The 22185-nt window shown below is 47.5% G+C and overlaps 1 protein-coding gene and 1 long non-coding RNA gene across 3 annotated transcripts in view; both read right to left on the bottom strand.

The window, feature by feature from the left end:
• Positions 1-22185, bottom strand: part of DHX37 (DEAH-box helicase 37) — a 34599-nt gene that overhangs the window by 11136 nt on the left and 1278 nt on the right. For both annotated transcript variants that reach the window (XM_081892894.1, XM_081892893.1), the window contains exons 3-18: positions 21296-21408; positions 20300-20615; positions 18804-18952; positions 16005-16097; positions 13635-13731; positions 12970-13083; positions 12141-12242; positions 11170-11284; positions 10394-10489; positions 7781-7854; positions 6655-6799; positions 5697-5773; positions 5064-5296; positions 3393-3504; positions 1910-2016; positions 1115-1303 (exon numbers count right to left, since the gene is read on the bottom strand). In XM_081892894.1, the coding sequence (XP_081749020.1) occupies positions 1115-1303; positions 1910-2016; positions 3393-3504; positions 5064-5296; positions 5697-5773; positions 6655-6799; positions 7781-7854; positions 10394-10489; positions 11170-11284; positions 12141-12242; positions 12970-13083; positions 13635-13731; positions 16005-16097; positions 18804-18952; positions 20300-20615; positions 21296-21408 (2132 nt within the window). The remainder of the gene's footprint in view (positions 1-1114; positions 1304-1909; positions 2017-3392; positions 3505-5063; positions 5297-5696; positions 5774-6654; positions 6800-7780; positions 7855-10393; positions 10490-11169; positions 11285-12140; positions 12243-12969; positions 13084-13634; positions 13732-16004; positions 16098-18803; positions 18953-20299; positions 20616-21295; positions 21409-22185) is intronic.
• LOC309359380 lies at positions 8049-9211 on the bottom strand. The gene is made up of 2 exons (XR_014163829.1): positions 8486-9211; positions 8049-8327 (listed from the first exon to the last, which is right to left on the bottom strand). It is a non-coding gene; the product is annotated as an uncharacterized lncRNA (long non-coding RNA).

Below are 22185 nucleotides of genomic sequence, written 5' to 3' on the forward strand. Positions count from 1 at the left end.
TTAAGGTATGTATGTCTTTTGCTACCTGTTTAGGCTGTAACTCTGCTGCCTAAAGCAGCATTTTTATATATTTTCTGCTACTCCTGTTTTATATAATAAACCAAGCTTTCTTCATTTCTTTGTGAGAGAGCTTCTTGTGGGCATAAGGTCAAGCGTTAACACACATCCATAAATAAGAGCGTGGCATAACTCAAGCAGAAGATCCCAAGCCTCTGGGCAGGGTGTATATGAACTTACATGAGTGCTGGCTGTGCACATACTTTCTAAGGTTGCAATCCTATACATTCTTTCCTGGGAATAAGCGCCTGGTATCAAATAAGGATGGAGGGCAAATCTGGTAGACACAAACTCACGAATTCAATTGCCCCAGACTTATAAGTGGATTGGAGCACAGCTATCAATCAAATCAGTATTTCTCCAAATTTTGCGATGCAAAAAAATTAGTTTAAGGTTCAAAAAAATGCATCCGAAAATCAGTATTTTATCGGAAATACATATTTTAGGGGGAAGTGCAATGACAAAGCCCACAAAGTGCATTACTTTACGGAAAGAATGCATACAAAGTGTGCACTTTAAGGGAACTGTGTACAATTTAAATGCAAGTTTTTCCTGCATGCTTTTTAAAAGCTGCAAAAAAAGGACAGAACTATGCTTGGGTGCATGCAGAACTGACACTGAACAGAAATAGACTGATACATCTTTCCAAATTTATGAGTAGACATGCATAGGATTGCAGTGCTGAATCTCTACCACATATACTTGTTTTATTAAATTTGTGACTTGTACTAAAAAAACAGAAGCAACTTATGTACAACTTATGTGCTCAGCTGAAGGCTACCATTATTCATCACAGGGTGACCATGGGCTGTGTATCCTCAGCAGCACAGTGAGAGGAATTGCAACAACTTTCAGAGGTGCAATTCTTTACTGCCAATGAACTACCACCAAGGGGACCACACCAAAGGGGATCGTTCCTTTGGGCCACCAGTTCAGAGAGTGGCAAGTTTGTTTGTTTCCTTCCACCCCACCATTCTTCCCAAAGGAGTCCAGGGCAGCAAACAGCAGACACAGACATGGAGCCAACGCCCAGCACTTCTGTTGGGGGAACGCTCACCTGTTAAACTCTTCAAAGAGTTCCCGAACCGTCAGGGCTGACACTAAGGTGATGACATATGGGAGGCAGTCCTGCTGTTTGCTCAAGGCAAGCATCTTTGCGTAACGGGGAGCCACAGGAAAGGCTGCCATTGTGGCCCCCAGGGGGCTGATGGGGCAGGTCAGCTTTGCTTCTTGCAACTTTTTCAGCCTGGAAGAAGGGAACAGGAGGTAATTCCTAGAGCAGGCCTCTCTTGACTTACTGCCCTCCAAATGTGGCTTTTAGAATTTGTATTTTTGGTGTGCTATTTACCGTATTTTTTGCTCAATAAGACTCACATTTTCCCTCCTAAAAAGTAAGGGGAAATGTGTGTGCGTCTTATGGAGCAAATGCAGGCTGTGCAGCTATCCCAGAAGCCAGAACAGGCAAGAGGGATCGCTGCTTTCGCTGCGCAACGATCCCTCTTGCTCTTCTGGCTTCTGGGATTCAGAATTTTTTTTCTTGTTTTCCTCCTCTAAAAACTAGGTGCGTCTCATAGAGCGAAAAATACGGTATTTCGTTTATCATGTTGTTCACTGCTTTGATGGTCTCAGGCAATGGTATGATTTATGCAGTTGTAAAACAAAAACATAATTTTTCTGCTCTTTCATGGCAGCTCAAAGGAACTGTGCAAGATGGCCACCCCACTCTATCCAATGGGAGGGATGGCTCTGCACAGGGGGAGAAAAGAGAGGAAGCACAATCCACCAACTGGCATAGTTCAACTTGGTTTTTCAAAAAAGCAACAAAGACAGCAACAATCAGTAAAAAGTCTACCTTCCAGATTTGGAGGGTTCCTGCAAGGCTCCAAGGGCTATCAACAGCTCCTCAGCAGCAACGAGCGCTTCCAGCGGCGGGGGTGTAGGAAAGGGAAAATTGACCACCTGCAAACACAAAGATGACGACACACCCGGCATGAACAGATGAGATGCCCAAGAACTGAGTAAGATGGGCATGGAATAACTTCAGGCTTGTGGGGTCTACTCACATCATCACCACCACTAGAACCCAGAGATCCACTGACCAGACCCAGGTGCAGAACACTGGTTAAGAAATGGGGTGCCTCAGTGCGCGCGCATGCATGCCCAGTGCAGAAATTTGGTTTTAGTACCAGAACGTAGCATAAGCTCCTGCGACACAAAAATCCACTCCTGGTTCTTCCCCCACCCCAACGAACTCCTACCTTAACCTCACTACAGATTTCTTCTTCCCAGCAGCACAATTCAAAAGGGGAGGGGGGGATTTGCTGCTATTAATAAACAATTGCCCACCCCATCTGTCTGCAAGCCACCTTCCAACTTCAGCAGTGCTGGAATTGACCAAAGAGCGGGGGGGGGGGGAGAGGCTGCTGAGCAAGTTATTTTAGAGGGTGGGCCAATGTTACCTGGGGGTTTCAGCAGAATCACAGAATTGTGGAATTAGAGAATCATAGAGTTGGAAGGAACCCCCAGGGTTAACTAGTCCAACCCCCTGAAATGCAGGGCCATCCAAGACCGATGGCCATCCAACCTCTGCTTAAAAACCTCCAAGGAAGGAGAGGCCACCCCCCCCCGAGGGAGTCCAGATTTAAACCTTTTTCTTGTGCTAATTAGAATAGCAATCTTTCGAACGTTAGCTTTCTTTTTTTCTAACAAAAAGAAAATTAAATATTATACACACACAAAATCATTAAAAAGGCTTTGTCTCCGAGGCAGTTTCTAGGTTTCAGAATGATGGCCCACATAGAGTCACAATCGAACATAAATCTGTGGGGGTCTACTTCCTCCCTGACCACTGGTGACGATAGGCTAATTTAACCCTTTGACTTGATCCTTGCACCTGCAATTTGCATGGTGGGAAAGCTCCCATAGTGGGTTAACGCTCCCCACACCTGCCATCTATTTTTCAAAAAGGAGCCGGGTGATTGGTGGGGAAGGGCTGTAGCTCCGAGGCAGAGTGTCTGCCTTGCATGCAGGAGATCCCAAGTTCAGCCCCCAATGGCATCTCCAGGCAGGGTGGGAGAGAACCATGCCTGAAACCCAAGAGAAAAGCTGCTAGTCAGTGTTGACAACCCTGGGATAGATGGAGCAATCAATGGCCTGATTCAGTATAAGGCAGCTTCCTATGTTGGTGTCCCATCTAGTTCGAAGCCCTTCCCCACCATGCGGCGCCCTCCGGTTTTGAACTACAACTCCCATCAAACCCAGGCAGCATGGCCAACTTAGACGGGAATGACATAATCCATGTTGCAGAAGGAAGGCTGCCCTAAATTGACTCCCACCTTTTCAATGTTTAGCGCTTTCATTTGCAGGATTAAATCTTCAACAGGTCGCCTGGTAATCTCAGGAGAAGTGAACTTCTCAAAGTCACTGAAGACAGCCGAAGAGTAAAGCCTAGAACAAAACAAGAGAGGAAGCCGGGGGCAGGGGGATTAGCAGCTGCCTAGAAGGCTTCAGAAATATACTACTACACAGCTTTTGCTCCCAACTGTTGAGACCAGCTAGAGATGTGAGCCTCCTGGATTGTGCAGGGGTGCTGCATTCTAGCTGTCTGAAACCCAGGAGAGCGCCTGCCAGTCAGTGTAAACAATATTGAGATAGATGAACCAGCGGTTTTAGGATCACACAACATAAAATAAAAATAGGATAAGGCAGGAAAAGGAAATCAAGCAAACACTGGTATTGGTTCTTAAAGATGCAATTTTTTAAAATAATGTCCTGCTAAAATGTAAACAGTTGGGGGCTCTTTTACACAGGGAGATCATAGAATCATAGAGTTGGGAGAGACCACAAGGGCCATCGAGTCCAACCCCCTGCCAAGCAGGAAACACCAAGATAGAAAACGAACTTCTACTGAGGTAGACCAATGGGTCCCCCTAGCTCACGACTGTCCACACGGACTGGCAGAGGCTCTCTGGGGTTTCTGGTAAGGAGTCATTTGCAGCCCTGCCTGGAAATGCCACCAGGGACTGGACCTGGGATCTTCTGCATTACCCACTGAAATTGCAGCCCTTTTACTTTGGGAAAGGGCCATAGCCCAGTGGCAGAGCATCTGCTTTGAGGGCAGAAGGTCCCAGGTTCGATCCTTGGGATCTCTAGACAGGGCTGAGAAGGGCTCCTGTAGAGGAAACCTAATGCTGAAGAATTTTGTATTCTGAGGAGACAGGTTAATTGGTTCGTACAATTATTCCCCCATGCTTATTGTCAAGGGTTTTTGGTTTGCCTTATGCTCTTGATTTGCTGCTTGGGCTTCTGGTATGTGGAAAGATCCACTTGTAGCTGAAGCTTGAGTGCCTGTCAGGAATGGTGCAGCTGCAGGATCAACTAACAACCCTGGCCCTGTGTATTTGCCTAGCTTAACAGGTGGAAGGAATTTAGATATTAGGCCAGCCAGCACTTGGCCACTACAACTCCCATCATCCCTAGCTAACAGAACCAGTGGTCAGGGATGATGGGAGTTGTAGTCCCAAAACAACTGGAGGGCCGAGTTTGCCTATGCCTGATCTAAGGGGTATAAGCGTCCCTGGTGGGGTCTGATCTTCAAGCTTTGATCTTGTTGGGTGCTGTGTACTGTGCTGCTGGAGCCTCCCCCTTATCATTCCCTGATAGCTGAATGGGGAAGTATTTTAACTTGCATATGCTATATTATTCTGCTTAAAGACTGTTTCGCTGCTTTTTATTCTGCATCCAAGCCTGCTACTTCATAAAAGTGAGGAACTTCCCTCCACTCGTGCTACTGCCGCTGAATCCAAAAGAACTTGCATTTAGCAAAACAGCTCCTGGCTGAAACCTTGGAAAGCCACTGCCAGTCAAATCAAATATTTGTCGTTACAGTCAATGATCAGCGTTGCCGCTGCCAGTCAGTGCAGACAATATTGATCTTGAGGGCCCAGCGGTTTGACTCAGCAGAAGGCAGCTTCTTGTGTTCCTACAGAGAAGGGAAGTCAGCTGACCTGTAACAGTGGCCAGGCTCTGTGCGCCCAGCTCGGCCGGCCCGCTGGTTGGCAGATGCCTGAGACGTCCAGGTGACTCTGAAAGATGAGACTCCAGTGACTTTGTCATAGAAGCGTTTCTTGACCTTCCCACAGTCCACCACATACTTGATGCCCGGGATGGTCAGGGATGTTTCAGCCACGTTGGTTGCTACAACACAGAGCCTGGTTCCAGGAGGATGGGGCCTAAAAACCTGGAGTACAGAAATAAAAGGGGGGGGGGAGATCCTAGAAAAATCACCCAGGAATATGGAAACTGGTGCCCACAACCTATAAATTCTGCAAGTGAGGCATACAACAAAGTGATGCAGCATCCAGGGCTCAGGGCTCTACCCAGCCAAGCCCTCCTTCCAGGATATTCTGTTTTATTCCCCTCTCTGCCAGCTTTCTGCCAATTCCTACTACTCAGCATTCTGTGCCCACTGAGCGTGCTTGATTCTCACTGGGCTGGTTCTCAGGTGTTTTTTGGGCTTCTGCAAACCTGCCCAGACCATTCTCTTGTGTATGGGTTTACGGATGTTTTATAAAGGATCCATACTGGGAGAATGAGCTCATGGGTACATTTTCTGAGGAGCCAGGGAAACGAACCATTACCTTGGCTTGCTTTTCTGGTGCCAGCAAGGAGTAAAGTGGAAGAACATAAAGTGGGAGGGAGGAATCTGGGTTCTCACCTGTACACAAAATTAAAAAACACACACAACAGTAATAAGCAACAGTCTGCTGGCTGTCCAACTGACTTCACCATTTGAATCAACAGCCCCACCAGCACTCTACATTTAAAGCAGTATCATAACGCTTGGAACAGTCCTTGCTTCCTCAAAGAATCCTGGGAACTGTAGTTTGCAAAGTGTTGAGAGCTGTTAGGAGGCCCCTATTCCTTTCCCAGAACTACAATTCCCAGAGTGGATTAACTGTCAGTTTCTCTTCACAGGGAACCCTGGGGAAACTTTGCAAAAATTGTGTGATTTATTTGGAGTGAGAGAGAAAATGCAACAAACAGAACAGAGCAGGATAAATTAGGGCACATCAGCAGAGCATGAGACTCTTAACTGAGCCCCATGTGGGGTGAAAGATTCCTGCACTGCAGGTGGTTGGAACTAGATGACCCTCCCAGTCCCTTCCAACTCTCATTCTATGATTCTATGCGCCATGACAGCTCAGTGATAAAGTCTGGTCCCAACATGTATAAACACAAGCCAGCCTCAGGGGTTGGTATATTTGGGCATCTTGCCAGCGAGGGACGTCTCTGGCAAGGGACCCCCCTAAGCCTGCACCTGTTCTTCATCACTGCAACCCACTCGCTTCCTCACCAGCCTCTTCCTCTGGCCTGAGCAACTGCGTTGGGGAGGAGGAGGAGCAGAAAATGCCAGTACCCGCTTGCTCACTGACTTTCTGCCTGGCAAGCTAGTGGCAGGGTGGGGAAATGCATGAGGAGGAGTGGGGCAGCAGCAGATGATGACAGGAGCGAGGAAGGCTCACTGAGGAAGTCTTGCCCACAGGCCCTGCAGAAACTGAACCAACACTGCCTTAGCATATTTCCCAAGAGGCAAACCTTCTTCCAACCCATCATCTCCATATTCCAGGTCGAGATCTGAGCAAGCAGCGTCAGCATCTTCTTCAGCTCCTGCATCTCTGTCTTCATCTCCTTCATCTACTGGCATAACAGAATAGTTATCCAGATCTATTTTGGGCAGCACCTGAAAGGATCAGGAGAAATGCACAAAGGGATCACGGCTTTCGAAGGCTGAAATTCAGAGGACATACAGGCACAGAGAGGCAGTGGTTTCTGAAACACCATTGCAAAACAGCCACGGTCCCCTGGTCCCCTGTGGTTGACATGAGGCCCATGGAGGTGTCATGGAGGGGATGGTCAGATCCTGAGGAGGAATGTGAGGAGCTTGGAGAGTTAGAGCTGGAAGACCCTCGGAGGGTCCAAGTGGGATGGGACTTGGATTTGTGTCAGAGACTGGCTGGATGAAGAGGAGTGGTGGGAGGCAGCAGCCGGAGAACCCGAGGGAAGCCTGAGGAGGAAGGTTCAGAGCCAGGGTGGTGGTGGGACACTGAGGACAGATCAGAGGGGGAAGGAGGGGAGGAATGGTTGGATGCTGAAAAGGCAACAGCAAGAGGTGTGGAAAGCAGTGAAGACTCTGCTGATGAAGCAGAGGAGGGACAGATGCTGCACCAGCATCCCAGGAGCTGGGGGGAAGACTTAGAGGTAAGTAGAAGGTGAAGAGCTTCAGTCCTGGCATCTGTTTCACTAGGGGCCAGTCCTGTGTGTTGGCATTGTTGCCTTGTATGTTGCTTTCTTCAATGAAGAGCTAACTTTTCTGCTTGCGCCTTCTTCTTGAGTGCTGACCTGCATCTGACCCAGCCCTGAGAACCTGGGACCCCAATAAGTGTCTGGGACTGGGGAGGAGGCAAATGTATTGGAAATAAGGAGCATGTTCATGCGTCTGGATCAAAAGGCTGTTAATCTGGGGGACCCTATTGTGAAGCAGGGAAGAGGTGAGGAATCTGCCCCTATTTTGGCTTGCAATACAGTTTTCCCAGTGTGTGTGGCAGCGAAAGAGATGGCTGCAAAGGAGCCTTGAACTGCTCCTCGGTGCCTTTTAAATTTGGTGTCAAATGCAAGCCCCGCCAGGGTTGGTTCCACTTGGGAGCCTTCAGTGAAAGCATACCACATTCTTTTTCCGTTTGGATTTCTTAAATCTTCGTATTTCTTCAACCGAATCCTCCTTGTCTTCACCACCGCCTGGGAAGAAGAAAGGAAGCAGCATCTACATCAATATTTTTACTTAAGAAAAAGGCTCACACCTTTTGGATTGTAGTAAAACCTCTAAGCAGTTTACTGTATTTATTATCAGTGAAAAGAGTTTAAATAATTAAAAACATTTAACGATAACTAAAATTGACAGTAAAAATGATTAAAACACCTTTAGGTTTGCCTAAACAAATACCGTATTTTTCGCTCTATAACACGCACCTGACCATAACACGCACATCGTTTTTAGAGGAGGAAAACAAGGGAAAAAACATTCTGAATGAAACAGTGGATGTATCATTTTTGTGCTTCATGCTGTGGCCACAGACATGTGATCTGATGGTGAATTTGGGGTGACCCAATGCAAAAATCCTGAGAATCCCTGTGGATCCATGATTTGTAACCACGTTTTTGCACCATTTCTGCCCCAGGCAACAGTGGGTGTGTGATTTTGGGGGGGCAGGCTGTAGCCATGGACATGCTATGTGCTCTGATGGTGAATTTGGGCTGACCCAATGCAAAGATCCTGAGGATCCATGTTTTGTAACCACATTTTTGCACCATTGCAGCCCCAGGCAACAGTGGGTGCGTGATTTTGGGGGGGCAGGCTGTAGCCATGGACATGCTATGTGATCTGATGGTGAATTTGGGCTGACCCAATGCAAAGATCCTGAGGATCCATGCTTTTTAACCACATTTTTGCACCACTGCAGCCCCAGGCAACAGTGGGTGCGTGATTTTTGGGGGGCAGGCTGTAGCCATGGACATGCTATGTGATCTGATGGTGAATTTGGGGTGACCCAATGCAAAGATCCTGAGGATCCATGCTTTTTAACCACATTTTAAGTGGGGAGGGAAGGAAAAACACAGAATGGACAAGGAGCACGAGAGGGGTGTGCAGAGAAGCAGCTGGCTAAGAACGCAGGAGAGGGGTATAACGGGAGGGAGGAAAGGAAGGCAAAAGTTTTCCCTCACCTACCCACCCAAGCCAGCCAGCTCACCCGCGCTCTCTCTCTCTCTCTCCCTCCCTCCCTCCTGCATGTTTTCTGCTTTCCCCTCTGCTTGCCTGGAGGGGAGGGGCTTTCCCTGCTCTTTGTTCCGTTTGAGCAAACACAGCAAGGAAACAGAGATGGGTGGGCAGTAAGACCCTGAGGCAGAATGCAGGAAAGCAGCCGATTCCTCTTTTCAGGTTTCCCTTCTCTGAGACCCGATTTGATTTTTGCCTGCTTTTTTGCCTCCCCTCGTGCCATTTGGCTCCAGGGACCACACATTCGCTCAATAACACGCACAGACATTTCCCCTTCCTTTTTAGGAGAAAGAATCTGCGTGTTATAGAGGGGAAAATACGGTATGTTTCAAGCTGGTGCTGAAAACAGTACAGTGACAGCACCTGTCAAAGTATAGTGAGGAGCCAAACTGAAAGATCCATTGCTCACAACTGTGGGATGAGTGTTATGTGGCAACTGTAACAGCAATAGCCCAAAGGAGGAGGTCCAATAGCCCAAAGGAGGAGGAGCAAGAGCCCAAAGGAGGAGGCAAAAAAACCAAGTTACAGACCAAATACAAAATTACATCTCTCCCCAGTGATATTGTGAGGAGTCAAGCTAGGCTGCCTTCCATCACAGTAATTTCTGAAGTACTTAAAAATTATATATATTCGGAATTTTCAAGAAAATTCATTGGATGTTTGCAAGTTCTAGAGTTAAGAGAAAAACATATTCTTTATCCACTTTTCCATGCCATGCAGAATTTTATGAACTTTTTAACAAGTCGCCTCTCACTCATTTTTCCTCTAAGCTAAAAAGTACGAAACCCTGCAGCTTTTCTTCATGGGGGAGTTGCTCCAACCCCTTGATCATTCAGGATGCCTTTTTCTGAACCTTTTCCAGCTCTAGAATACCCTCTTTGAGTTGAGCCGGCCAGAACAGAGACTCAAACTGTGGTCACCAGCATTTTGATATTGGCAGTTTTATTTTTAATAGAGCAATGTAAAGGGGAAGTGCAGCCAGCTCCAAACAAGTTTGCTGTGTGAAACTGGCATAAATGTCTAGATCTGTGCTTTGCTGCCCTTGGTGGTGAGCCATGGAGAATTGCAGCGCAAAAAGTTCCCTGGCCGAAGGTGTCCTCCCAGACTTTCAGGGTGGCTTCACCCACCTCCGCAAGCTTCCAGGCCAGGTTTTGGCACTGCCAGGTTAACAGCCAGTCTTGGTCTGGCCTGCCAGGGTGCTATACTTGACTCTTGCTCAAATGCATGCTTTGCACCCAGGGCGCAAAATCATTCAACTCTGGGATTGCTGTTTTCCCTGCCACTGGACAAGGAAAAGCAGTGGCTGTCAGAGAAGTAACTTCTCACGCAAATTCTGTCCCTCGAGGACTTGAGGCAGGCCACGTGCAAAGGCTTGGAGAATGCTTTTAACAAATATGCTTTTTGGAAGAGTTGCAAGACTGCATTTATTGAGTTGGTACCATGCCAATTATTTGGGATTTTAATACAGAAATACCAATGTGTTTCTCTGAGGGCATCAGTTACCTTGGGGTGCATTTTTGCGGAAAGGGAACGATTTCCTCAGCCTCCTACACAGTGAATGTACTTCAGCCTGGCCAGTGAGGAACACCAGGATGCCCCCTGCAAGAAGATAAAATATCTTAAAATTAGGCCACAGGCATTGTGGAAGCGGGAAATGTGGCAAGAAGCACCAGTGTCCATGCTTTGAAATAAAACATTATTCAATGTCTTCTTCATAAAAACTGTCACAATTTATTTTTTTTAAGTCACAGAATTTTGTCACATCAAGGCAACATCTGTACTATACATTTAAAGCAGTGTCATCCCACTTTAAACAGTCATGGCTTTCCCCCATAGCATTCTGGGAACTATAGTTTCTTATGAGTGCTGTGGGCTGTTAGGAGGCCCTCTATGCCCTTCACAGAGCGGTTGAATTGCCAATCCCTCTCCTCAGGGGATTTTCTCCAGTTCAGGCAAGTCTCTAATTTGGTTGGGACAACTAAAATATTCTTGCAATTCAGAAAGAATTTCAGCGTACTGAAACCATAAAGTGTTCTTTCCTGCACCCACCTCTTAACCTTTAAGTATGTAATCATACGCCTCCGGCTCACTATTTATCTAAATTAAAAAGCCCCAAATGTGGCCAAGTTCCCTCCCGGGAGTGTTGTCTTCAGCCCCCTGATCATTCTGCCCTTTTCTGAACCTGCTCCAGGACATAAAAGAGAATCACTCCAGTTCCTTATTTGAAAGCTAATTTTATGGTTTTTATTACAGACAAATGTCTGTGCCAGTCAGCTGACCTGATGGCAACATTCGGTGAATTTTACAGACTTTCCGGAAACATTCTCCATTATAATCATCCAGTGGGGTCCTTTTGTTAAAATGAACTGCCACAGGAAATTGCCTGGCATCCACCTACAGAGAAAACAATACAGGTAAAGAAAGAGCAGTTGCCCAGAACGACAAAGCATGTCTATTTAGACCTGGGGAACCTCTGGCTCACAGGTCCCTTTTGGCCTGCCAGGGGCTCCAATTTGGCCTGTGAGGCCATTTCCTCCAAACCACACCCACCCACCTGTGATGCCAGCTAACGGGCAAGAAGATGTGGTTTAATCCTGCATTGGCTCTATGCCTCCAGCAGGGAACAGGATCATGAAGCCAAGGCAGCAGGATTTAATCTCTGCTCTTAAATGAGCAGAGATTAAAGCCTTCTCGAAACAGGAATATGATGGGAGCCCTTTTAAAATGGTTCTCAAAAGTGTTTTTCTTTAAGCTTGTGCATCCCACCCTGCTGCTTGCCCACTCTCAGGAGAAGTGCAGGAGCTGCGCTTCTGAGAAAGCTGCAATCTCCACTCCTGAGCTGGGGACTGCTGTGCCTGAGGGAATTATTGCTTAAAAAATTATACTGCCCTATACCCACAAGTATAGACAGGAACCTCCCAGGCTGCCAGGGCCCACAGGCCAGACACGGACCCTTCCTTGAAGAACCAGGTCCCTCCCCTCACCCCTCACCCGCCCTGATACATGCCAGGAGGGAGGCTATGGGAGGAGGAGGAGGAGGAGTGCCCGTGCTCAGCAGCTCTCTCCAGGGGATGGAGTCTGGTGGATGCAGTCCAGAGACAGGAGGCATCAAAGGCAGATGCCGTCCAGAATCCTTTGACCAGCCCTGCTCCCCTCTCCAGGCTTGCCACTTTCCCTGGGGCCTCTGGTCTTGGAACAAAACGTGACACCCAATCCAACCACTATCACCAGTTGAATGTCACACTGTTACCTGTATAACAGGAGGAGGACTGGCAAACAGTTTCTTGTTGGTGGTGAAATCTTCCACACGCAGTGTGGCAGACATGATGATCAACTTCAGCGGATGTCCTTTCTGTCAATATGTAAGAACAAAAACACAGGCAAGAAGGCAGGAGCTTTGCTTGGTGGAGATTAGATGTAGCCAAATCTGGAGGAACTTGATGTAAGATCTTTGAAGACTGTTCAGAAACTGCCCGCAGTATTCTAGCAGCTGAATGACAAATTAACTAGGCCTATGAGCATATTATGCTCAAAACCTATTTTTGAGATTTCCCCCCAAAAAGCTCAACAACTTTGGCAACCCTACCTTATCTGTTCCTGGACCAAATTTAAAGTGCTGCTATTTATTCATTCTCTTACTTTCAGCATCAATGTGCCTTCTTTTCATGCAAAGTTTGCACAGAAGTATTAAAATAGTAAGAACCAAATGGAAACTGAAATATCAGCTGTGAAACATCAGTTTAAGGAGCACTGGAGTCCTAGTATTTTCAATGCCTGAATCAAGCACATATGATTACAGTGGACCCTTGGGTTGTGAATGTGATCCGTGCAGGAGGCACATTTGCAACCCGCAGTGCCGCATCTGCGCACGTGTGGGTCACAATTTGGCTCTTCAGCGCATGTGCAAGCGCTGAAACCCAGAAGTAACCCATTCCGGTACTTCTGGGTTTGGCACAGTGCGCAACCTGAAAACACGCAACCTGAAGCGTCTGTAAACCGAGGTATGACTGTAATTGTAAAAACCAAAATAATGGAATGTTAGAATGCTATTGATACGTAACCCCCCTTTCCCCCCTTACCTTGGCTCTGAGCGGCACAATGCGTGATAAAAGACCAATCAGGATATCCGTATAGATGCTTCTTTCATGAGCTTCATCGAGAATAATGACCCGGTACTTGGACAACAAGAAATCCTGGGAAGACCAAAAGGGTGGGTGGGTGTATGAGGAATACCACAACCACACATCAAAATTCAACCAGACTTATCAACTGATTTGATCTTTAAGGGGGAATTTGTGGCTCAAAACCTGCATGTGGGTCTAAGCAGGCTGGGCTGATGGGAGTGGCAATCAAAAACATCTATGCCCCTAAGCCACTTCTTCAAACTGAACATGGTTCTGAGGACCTCACAAGGAAGTGCAAAACCCTTCTCTCATTCCTGAATCTGAATTCGGGTTTGTTTTTTTTGGGGGGGGGGGGACCTGTTGCCTAGTGACAACCCAACCAGTTCAGCTCCACCCTGAGCTATCTCTTAGTCACCCTAAACCCAACCTGGTGCCTTCCACATCTTTTGGACTCCAACTCCCATCAGCCTCAGTAAGCATGGGAGATGGCCAGAGTAATGAAAGTCTGGAGGGCAGCAGGTTGGGAACTGGCTGCGTCTAAAGTATGTCAACATGTTAAGAAGTAGCATTACATAGGCACAGCTGCATTTCGTTTCTGAAAGGAAGAACCACCACCATACCTTCTGGATTTCCTTCAACAACACACCATCTGTCATGAATTTGATTTTGGTGTCATCTGTCACGTTTCCTTCATAACGGATTTGGTATGAAATCACCCTGAGGACAGAGGATGAAAGGAACTCTGGGATCAAACCAACATCAAACAAACCAGCACTCTAGAACAGGGGTGGGCAACCTAAGGCCCGTGGGCCAGATGCGGCCCAATCGCATTCTCAATCCAGCCCACGGAATCAGCGTGTTTTTACATTAGTAGAATGTGTCCTTTTATTTAAAATGCATATCTTGGTTATTTTTGGGGCATAGGAATTCGTTCATATTTTTTTCCAAAATATAGTTGTCCCCCACAAGGTCTGAGGGACAGTGGACCAGCCCACACCTGAAAAAGGTGGTTGACCCCTGCTCTAGAACCACACACAGTCAGAATTGTAGAGTTGGCAGGGACCCCAAGGGTCCTCTAGTCCAACCCCCTGCAATGCAGGAATCTCAGCAAAAGCACCCATGAGAGATGGCCAGCCAGCCTCTGCTTAAAAACCTCCAGTGAAGTACGTAGGCTCCACTTCCTTCTGATGGAGTCTGGACCACTGAACAGCTCTTACTGTCAGAAAGTTCTTCCCGATGTTTAGTCGGATTCTTTCTTGCAACTTGAGTCCATTGAATTGGGTCCTACCCTCCAGAGCAGCAGAAAACAAGCTTGCTGCCTCTTCCATGTGGCAGCCCTTAAGATATTTGAAGATGGCTATCATAACTCCTCTCTGTCCTCTTTTCCAGTGTTTGGAAGTATAACCCACTAAAATACTTTAGAACCATGGCATTTGCATTTTCAACATCGAAGAGAATTGTTACACCGCTGGGACCTGGCTACAACCCCCTTCTAACTCACTCCTCCTTATAGCTACATCTGCCTGCCCCATGGACACAACATCCCACCCCACAACACATCCCACTGTGTAGCCAAGCATTTTGAGTTGGACCACAGGCCTTCAGCCAGTGGGTTGGGGCCCACAGATGGGGCACAAGGCCATCCCAGGTGGGTTGCAGCAAGGCTGTTGCTGCTTCATCAGACCCCAGCTAAAGCTGACTGAACCAAAGGAGCACTGCCTGGGTTGGAACTCAATTCTTCTGGCGAGACATTCGTTTTATCAGTCTCCCTGGGCGCTGCAAAGTGGTAGGAGAAAGGCAGGAGCATTTTCCAGTATGAAATGTATTTCTGGCCTGTTGTGTGTCCCACCTTCATGGGAGTCCTCTATGAAGCAGGAACAGCCATTCACATTCTAAGGCTTTCTAGACTTCTAGAATGGAAGTATGCTGGGCACTAGAATACACAAGTGTCTACTGAGGTGGGAAGCTCAACTGCACAGCGGTTGCCATTATGAGTCTGTTTTTAAAAACTCACTGGGTTTCAATAGCTCCTCGGCCTCTTTGGTTAAGAACAAGTATACAAATCACCAGTTTTCATTTACTAGCTATGCTAAGAAAACACCATATACCGTATTTTTCCGTCTATAAGACGCCCTCATGTATAAGACACCCCCTATTCTGGGGGACTCTGATTTAAGAAAATGGGGGGAGATGTATCTGTGTATAAGATGTCCCCAAATTTTTGACATTATTTTTTAGGGGGAAAACCTAGCATTATACACAGAAAAATACGGTATACTTTTCTGTGGATTGCCATTTTACAGCTAATAATGTGCCCTATCAGCACTATTATGTATAAATCAAAGCAAGTACTGTATGTGAGCATGGGTCCCATGTGGCAGGAGAGGAGTTAGAGGTGGGTCAGGTGATGATCACTGAGCCAGAGTAAGAACTCCAGCCAGGAAGGAAAGCACCTATTATGCATGCTCAGACCCCGACTCCTAAATGGCTGGGGTCTGCCCTGAGAAAAACCATCCCAGTAAAAACACCCGCTGGTGGCAACAAATCTCACACAGGACAGCATCTCTGTACTCTGGTAGGCATGCTGAGACTTGCCCCATGTTGTTCACAATGTCCCAACTCTACCAGCCAATGACATGCAGTGGAGAAGGGGAAACATGTAGTGATTGATGTCAGGATATGGGGTGACTTTATTACTTGGTCAAGGAGCAGGGGAATAATCAGAAGTGGGATGCAGTGAATGAGCAGCTCCACCTTGTGACAGCTCACTTTCCTGAGTTCTGAACACGTCCCAACAGTGGGCTGGCCAACATTTGTTCCCGGTTTCTCAACTCCTTTTCTGATGTCATCTGAAGCAGAGGCTTCCCCCAACCATCACTTGGCTGAAGGCACAGACCTTGGCTGGGGCCAAGGGGAGTTGGTAGGCCAAAACACTTGGAGAGAAGGCTGATCTAAAACACACTTTCTGGAGTCTGTGCAAGTATGCTTACCTATGTGATAAGTTCATCTCCTTTGCAACACGCTGGGACATAGAAATTGCAGCCACACGCCGTGGTTCTGTGATTCCGATGATGCCGCCAGGCCTACAAGAGCAGTGAACGAAAGATTATTACTGTCAGCAAGGAAAGAAAAAAGGAATGGGGGGGGGAGGAGATCATGTTGCAACACAACCCCTGTTCCTTCAGTTCCTTCCACAGAACTGAGAAGAATCCAAGGGAAGAACTATATTTTATCTTAATAACAGCCTGAACCCAAAGAAGGTGCAGTGGTTAGTGTCAGGCTAGGGCCTGGGAGACCAGGGTTCAAATCCCCACTTGGCCATGAAGTTCACAGGGTGATCTTCAGCCATCAATGTCTTAGCCTAACCTACTTCACAAGGTTGTTGCAAGGACAAAACAGTGAGGGGGAGAGGCATGTAATTGCCACCTTGAGATTCTTGGAGGAAGGCTGGGATAGAAACAAAACAGCAACAACTGCTGGCTGACTAGTGCAAATTAATGTTTGAGATTTACCCTGACGGCTGTGACACGCTGACTCTCACAAATGCACAAAAATGTTGGTAGGTCACAATGCCAAAAGTAGAAGCCACTACTGATGAGTTCCATTCTCCAACACCAGCCTTTGTCCAGCCTGATGCTGCTGGACTACAACCCCCATCAGCTCTAGTCAGTGCAGCTAACGGTCAGGGATGATGGGTGTTGTCATCCACCATCATCTGGTGGGCACTTGGTTGGGCCAGGCTGTCTAGGCACAGTGATGCTCTGCTTTCTTGCCCTGGACCATGCCCCTCTGCCACCCTTTGCCTGCGCAATTCCTTTCTGCTTACAGTGCACAGCCCCAGGCTTCTTTTCTCTTTGGCTTCTCCGCTTCTTTCTAACTGCATGAACCCACCAGATATTATTTCCTCTGCTCCCTGCTTTCCAGGCTTATTTTGCCCCAGGCCATTTATAAAAGCAACTGAAATCTTCATAGTGATATACATATATTTAAAGGTAAGACAGTCCCTGTCCAGACTCAACATCCAAGAGGCACAACACAAAAGAGAAAAGCAATGGGGAGAGAAGACAAGAGCAAGTGTTGTGGCATCTGCTCCTTCGCTGGCTGCGCCACTCGCCCTTGCCATGATGCTGTTCCTGGGAGCTGAGACCAGTGTGTGCAGTCCCAGGGCAACAAGTTAAACCAGTCTGCTTCCTGAGCAAAGAAAACATAAGAAGCGGCCTTATGTTTAAGAAAGGTCCACTGAACTCAGTGATGTCTATACTGACTGGCAGCAGCTCTAAAGGATTTCAGGCTGGGTTCTAACACCTACCAGGAGGTGCCAGGGATTGTACCTGCAACCTTCTGCATGCAGAAGCAGCCTTTTCTGGAATCGCCTAGCATTCCTGTTTCCCTTCCAAAGATACAGCCTCTCCTGTCTTTAAGTGCTATAAACCTTCAGAGCCCCTTCTCTGCTTGGTCCCTTCACTTGCTCCTCTTCTTCACAAGTTTCCTTCAGCCTCACTCTCTGCATGCCCTTCTCTCCCTTTCCTCTTTCCCATGGCACGGCCTACTTATCACCCTTGCTCTGGCCTCCTTGCTGCTCAGATATCCTGCATCCTGGGACCTCCTTCTACAGTGGTGCCCCGCAAGACGAACGCCTCGCAAGACGAAAAACCCGCTAGACGAAAGGGTTTTCCGTTTTGGAGGCGCTTCGCAAAACGAATTTCCCTATGGGCTTCCTTCGCAAGACGAAAGCCCATAGGGAAATCTCCAGGGACAGCGGGGAAGTGCAGCGCGTCTTCCCCACTGTCCTCGGACCTCCTCCGAAGCCTGGCGATGGGGCGGAGAGCTCTCCTCCGAAGGCTTGCGGTGGGAGGAGGGCTTTCCTCCCTACCGCCAACATTCAGAATGCTGTTCTGAATGTTGGCGGTGGGGAGGAAAAACCCTCCTCCCACCGCCAAGTCCCGGGAACAGAGGAGAAGCGCTGCGCGCCTTCCCCTCTGTTCCCGGACCTGTCCTGAAGGCTTGTGGTGGGAGGAGGGCTTTCCTCCCCACCGCCAACATTCAGAATGCTGTTCTGAATGTTGGCAGTGGGGAGGAAAAACCCTCCTCCCACCGCAAGTCCCGGGAACAGAGGAGAAGCGCTGCGCGCCTTCCCCTCTGTTCCCGGACCTGTCCTGAAGGCTTGCGGTGGGAGGAGGGCTTTCCTCCCCACCGCCAACATTCAGAATGCTGTTCTGAATGTTGGCGGTGGGAAGGAAAAACCCTCCTCCCACCGCAAGTCCCGGGAACAGAGGAGAAGCGCTGCGCGCCTTCCCCTCTGTTCTCGGACCTGTGCTGAAGGCTTGCGGTGGGGAGAAAAGCCCTTCTCCGCACCGCCAGCCTGGCAAGCGGTCTCCATAGGAACGCATTAATTGATTTTTAATGCATTCCTATGGGAAACCGTGCTTCGCAAGACGAAAAACTCGCAAGACGAAAAAACTTGCGGAACGAATTAATTTCGTCTTGCGAGGCACCACTGTAGTTTGCAATCTTCCTGTGTGCAAGATTATAATCCCAACCTAACAGACAACTTTCTTTTCCAGCACAGAAGCTGGGCTACAAACGGGTTTACTAGCTCCCCCTGAACACCTGAAGATTCTGTGCCATCACACCAGCTCAGCCAATCACTGTCAGGGTACAATTATTGTTTTTGGAGGGAACTCCATGGCAAAGGAGAAGGCAACTTGTCAAAGCACCAAAATCTAGGAACAATGATATTTTTTCCTCTTGGCATAAAATAAGTGGTGTTTTTTTAAAAGGTGTAATACCTGGCATATCCTGCTTCGTAGAGAAATTGAGGGACTTGCGTGGTCTTCCCACTGCCAGTTTCTCCACATATGATAACAATAGAGTTCTCATTGATGGCTTCCATTATGACTTGTTCTTCGGCAAGGATTGGGAGCTTCAGCCTGGCTTCCTTTCAAAGCAAAGTTACATCTTTACATAGGCAAAGGGTCAAATTACTGATCTAAAATGAATTAAAATGGCATCAAACAATTAATTTAAACTAACTTCCAGTGGTGTAAGCTTAGGGTGCAGTCCTCTGCATGTTAACACAGATGTATGTCCCACTGTGTTCTGTGGAGCTTAATTATCAGTTAGTGTGTTTAGGGTTGCAGCCCTACGAATCAACATATAAGCAGTATCTTACTGCAATGGGAATTTAATCCTCTAAGGAAACCAGTAATCTAGTTTTTTTGCCATGCCCAAGAATTTTAAACACTACCATGGGTAATGTCAAATTTCTGACATTAGGCAAGTGCATAAATCTGAGGTAAAATTCACCTCATTACTTGGCAGAGTGTTACCAAAGAATACACAAGTGGTAAGCTTCCGTGGTGAAAAGTGGGAGACATATATTAAATGAAATAAACAATAATCACAACCACTTGGTGAAACAGCTGCCTGTCCCGTCCTTCAGAGAGGCTTTTTTAAAAAAAACAACAACTGCTTTCCTGTTTCTCTATATCTCTGCCAGGGGTTGAAGTGTGAAGGGGGAAATTCTCCTCTCTGTGACAAGAAATTTAAGAGGCCAAAGATGGGCATGCCATTCTGAGAGGGTGGGCATAACCACTTGGCAAGCTGGTCTTCAGCATTGTCTGACCATGTAATGAGGAGAATTTCACCTCACATCTGTATGCACAAGTTGAAAAATTTCCCTCACCATACTGAATGGTGAGACGGGCAAGTCTGAGGGCACGTGATGTAGACACCTTGATAAAGCTAAGCAGGGCCTAGTCTGGTTAGTGCCTGGATGGGAGACAGTTTGGCAACCCAGTGCCCACAACCCTGAGCTTCATGATGGATGGATGGATGACTGAATATATATGCACCAATACAGGCAGTAGCCACTGAGGTGCCTTCCAGATCATGTTGACTACAATTTCCCATCTTTCCAGCTAATTATCCACGCTGACTGGGGCTGATGGGAGCTGGAGTCCATCAACACTTTGGAGAGCACCTGAACTAAATAAATAAATATGAGCTCTTTAGGTCCAAATGTTGACCTCCTCTTCAGCACCTATCTGTCCACCTCCAAGGTCACAAATATCATGTGCCCAAGAACAATTAAATCAAAAGATTCCACATCTCAAAACATCCCGTTTATTGTTAACACAAATACTAAAAGGCATTTTGTGCATGCAATTTGCATGCACTTCTGCAGAGAAAAGTGTCATGAATCTCACATGGGTGACCCACTGTAGCTGCTGCTGCTTGTGATGCAACAGGGTGCATTTTTGGCTTGTTCGCATTCAAAACTGACCTGAATCTCGGGGGATCTGTCCACTGGGATGAACACAGTAGGCCCCAATGATGGCTTGGGAGCATGAAAATGTTGCTTCGGTGTGCTGGGTGGAGATGCAATGGCTTTCTTTGGCTCCGCAGGCAGCAGGATAGTGCTAGGAACCTCTGGGGCTGCCTTTTCTGCCTGCTCTTCTGGCTCCTTTTCCTCCTCCTCTTCCTCTGAGGAAATCTCAGACTCCTCTTCAGACTCCAGTTCAGGTCTGCATCTTTTTCTGTTTGCACCACCAACACTTTTAATTTTTTCTGGATGAATGGCACTCACTTCTTGGATTGCCCTGAAAAACCCATGTCACATTGACACACGAGACAAGTCCACCCCAAAGCACATCTAAGATCCTGAGATGCAACACAGCAGGGATAAGGAACTATTTTTCTGTCAGGGGCCACAAGCCAAAGCCAAATGTGGAGGAAATTGGAGCAAGAAGTGGGTGGAGTTTGCAGCATTGCACAGTGCACTCTCTCTCTCTCTCTCTCTCTGCCACTCCCTCACTCACTTTCTTTGCCACCCTGTCTGTTTCTCTCACTCTTTCTCTAGTCCCCCCTCTCTTATTCACACCCTCTGTGCCATCTCCCTCTCATACACATACTCTTTCTCACTTCACCCGTCTCTTTCTGTTCCGTCTCTCTCTCTCTCTCTCTGTGTCCCCATCTTTCTCCACCCTACCCATCCCTCACTTTCTCTCTGTTCCCCACCCCTCCAGCTCTCTGCAGCATTTGGAGGGCCATATGGAATGAGGCAGGGACTGCATTCAGCCCCTGGGCTACAGGCTGCCCATCCTGCTTTATAGAACCAGAGACACCAGCTAAGAAGATGCACTCTGAAAGCTGGAGATCTCAAGGGAAGCTACAGGGGGAGAACACCCCACACCTGCTGCGAATCACAAAAAGGCCAAAGAAGGAAAGAATATGTCCACACTGCAACAAGAGCAAGAATCTGGACGTACCCAGAACTTACCGTTTAGGCTGGTACATCCGGTCCCCTGTCCCTATTTTGGACGTGGTATAAAACATCTTCATCTCGGCCTCGGAAGCCTGGACTTCACTCAGCTTCCTCAGCAACTCCGCTCGCTAGGATTAGAAAGAGTTGTATGAAGCAAGCCTGCCCTAGGAGGCGTTCACACTAGGATAGCACTGCTTAGTGATGGCTTCCCCCAGAGAATTGTGGGAGCTGTAGTTTGTTAAGGGCGCTGAGAGTTGCTAGGAGACCCCCCTGCATAGAGCTACAGTTCTCAAAAATGGAAGAGGAGAGTTAACTCCTCTTCCCAGGGCACTCTATGAATTGTAGCTCTGAGATGGGAAGAAGGTCTTCTAACAACTCTCGGCACTCTTAAAAAACTACAGCTCCCCAGATTCTTTGGGGAAAGCCAAGCGGTATCATATACTTCAAATGTACGGTGTAACTACAGGCCTCGCTAATACTGGGTGGTGTGTAAGATTTTCCTAACAGTTCAAATACAGTGGGAAGCAAAATGAAGAGTGCCTTGTATATGCTGTGATGACACAGAACTTCCCTCACCCTGCAAAAAGTGGAGCAGAGGGAGAGACCGGCAGAGGGGCTCGATTGAGATGCCAGCTCCATTGGGTTCCTCCTCACCCAGAACTGCTTACATTCTAGCAGGGCATTATTTTAAAAATTGCATCTTTAAGAACCAATACCAGTGTTTGCTTGAATTTCCTTTTCCTGCCTTATCCTATTTTTCTTTTATGTTGTATGATCCTAAAACCGCTGGTCCATCTATCTCAATATTGTTTACACTGACTGGCAGGAGCTCTCCTGGGTTTCAGACAGCGGATACTCCCAGCCCTTCCCAAAGGATGCCGCGGGCCACATGTCTCCTTGGTGTT

This window comes from Podarcis melisellensis (assembly GCF_964234715.1).
Source record: "Podarcis melisellensis genome assembly, chromosome: 16".
Lineage (NCBI taxonomy): Eukaryota > Metazoa > Chordata > Lepidosauria > Squamata > Lacertidae > Podarcis > Podarcis melisellensis.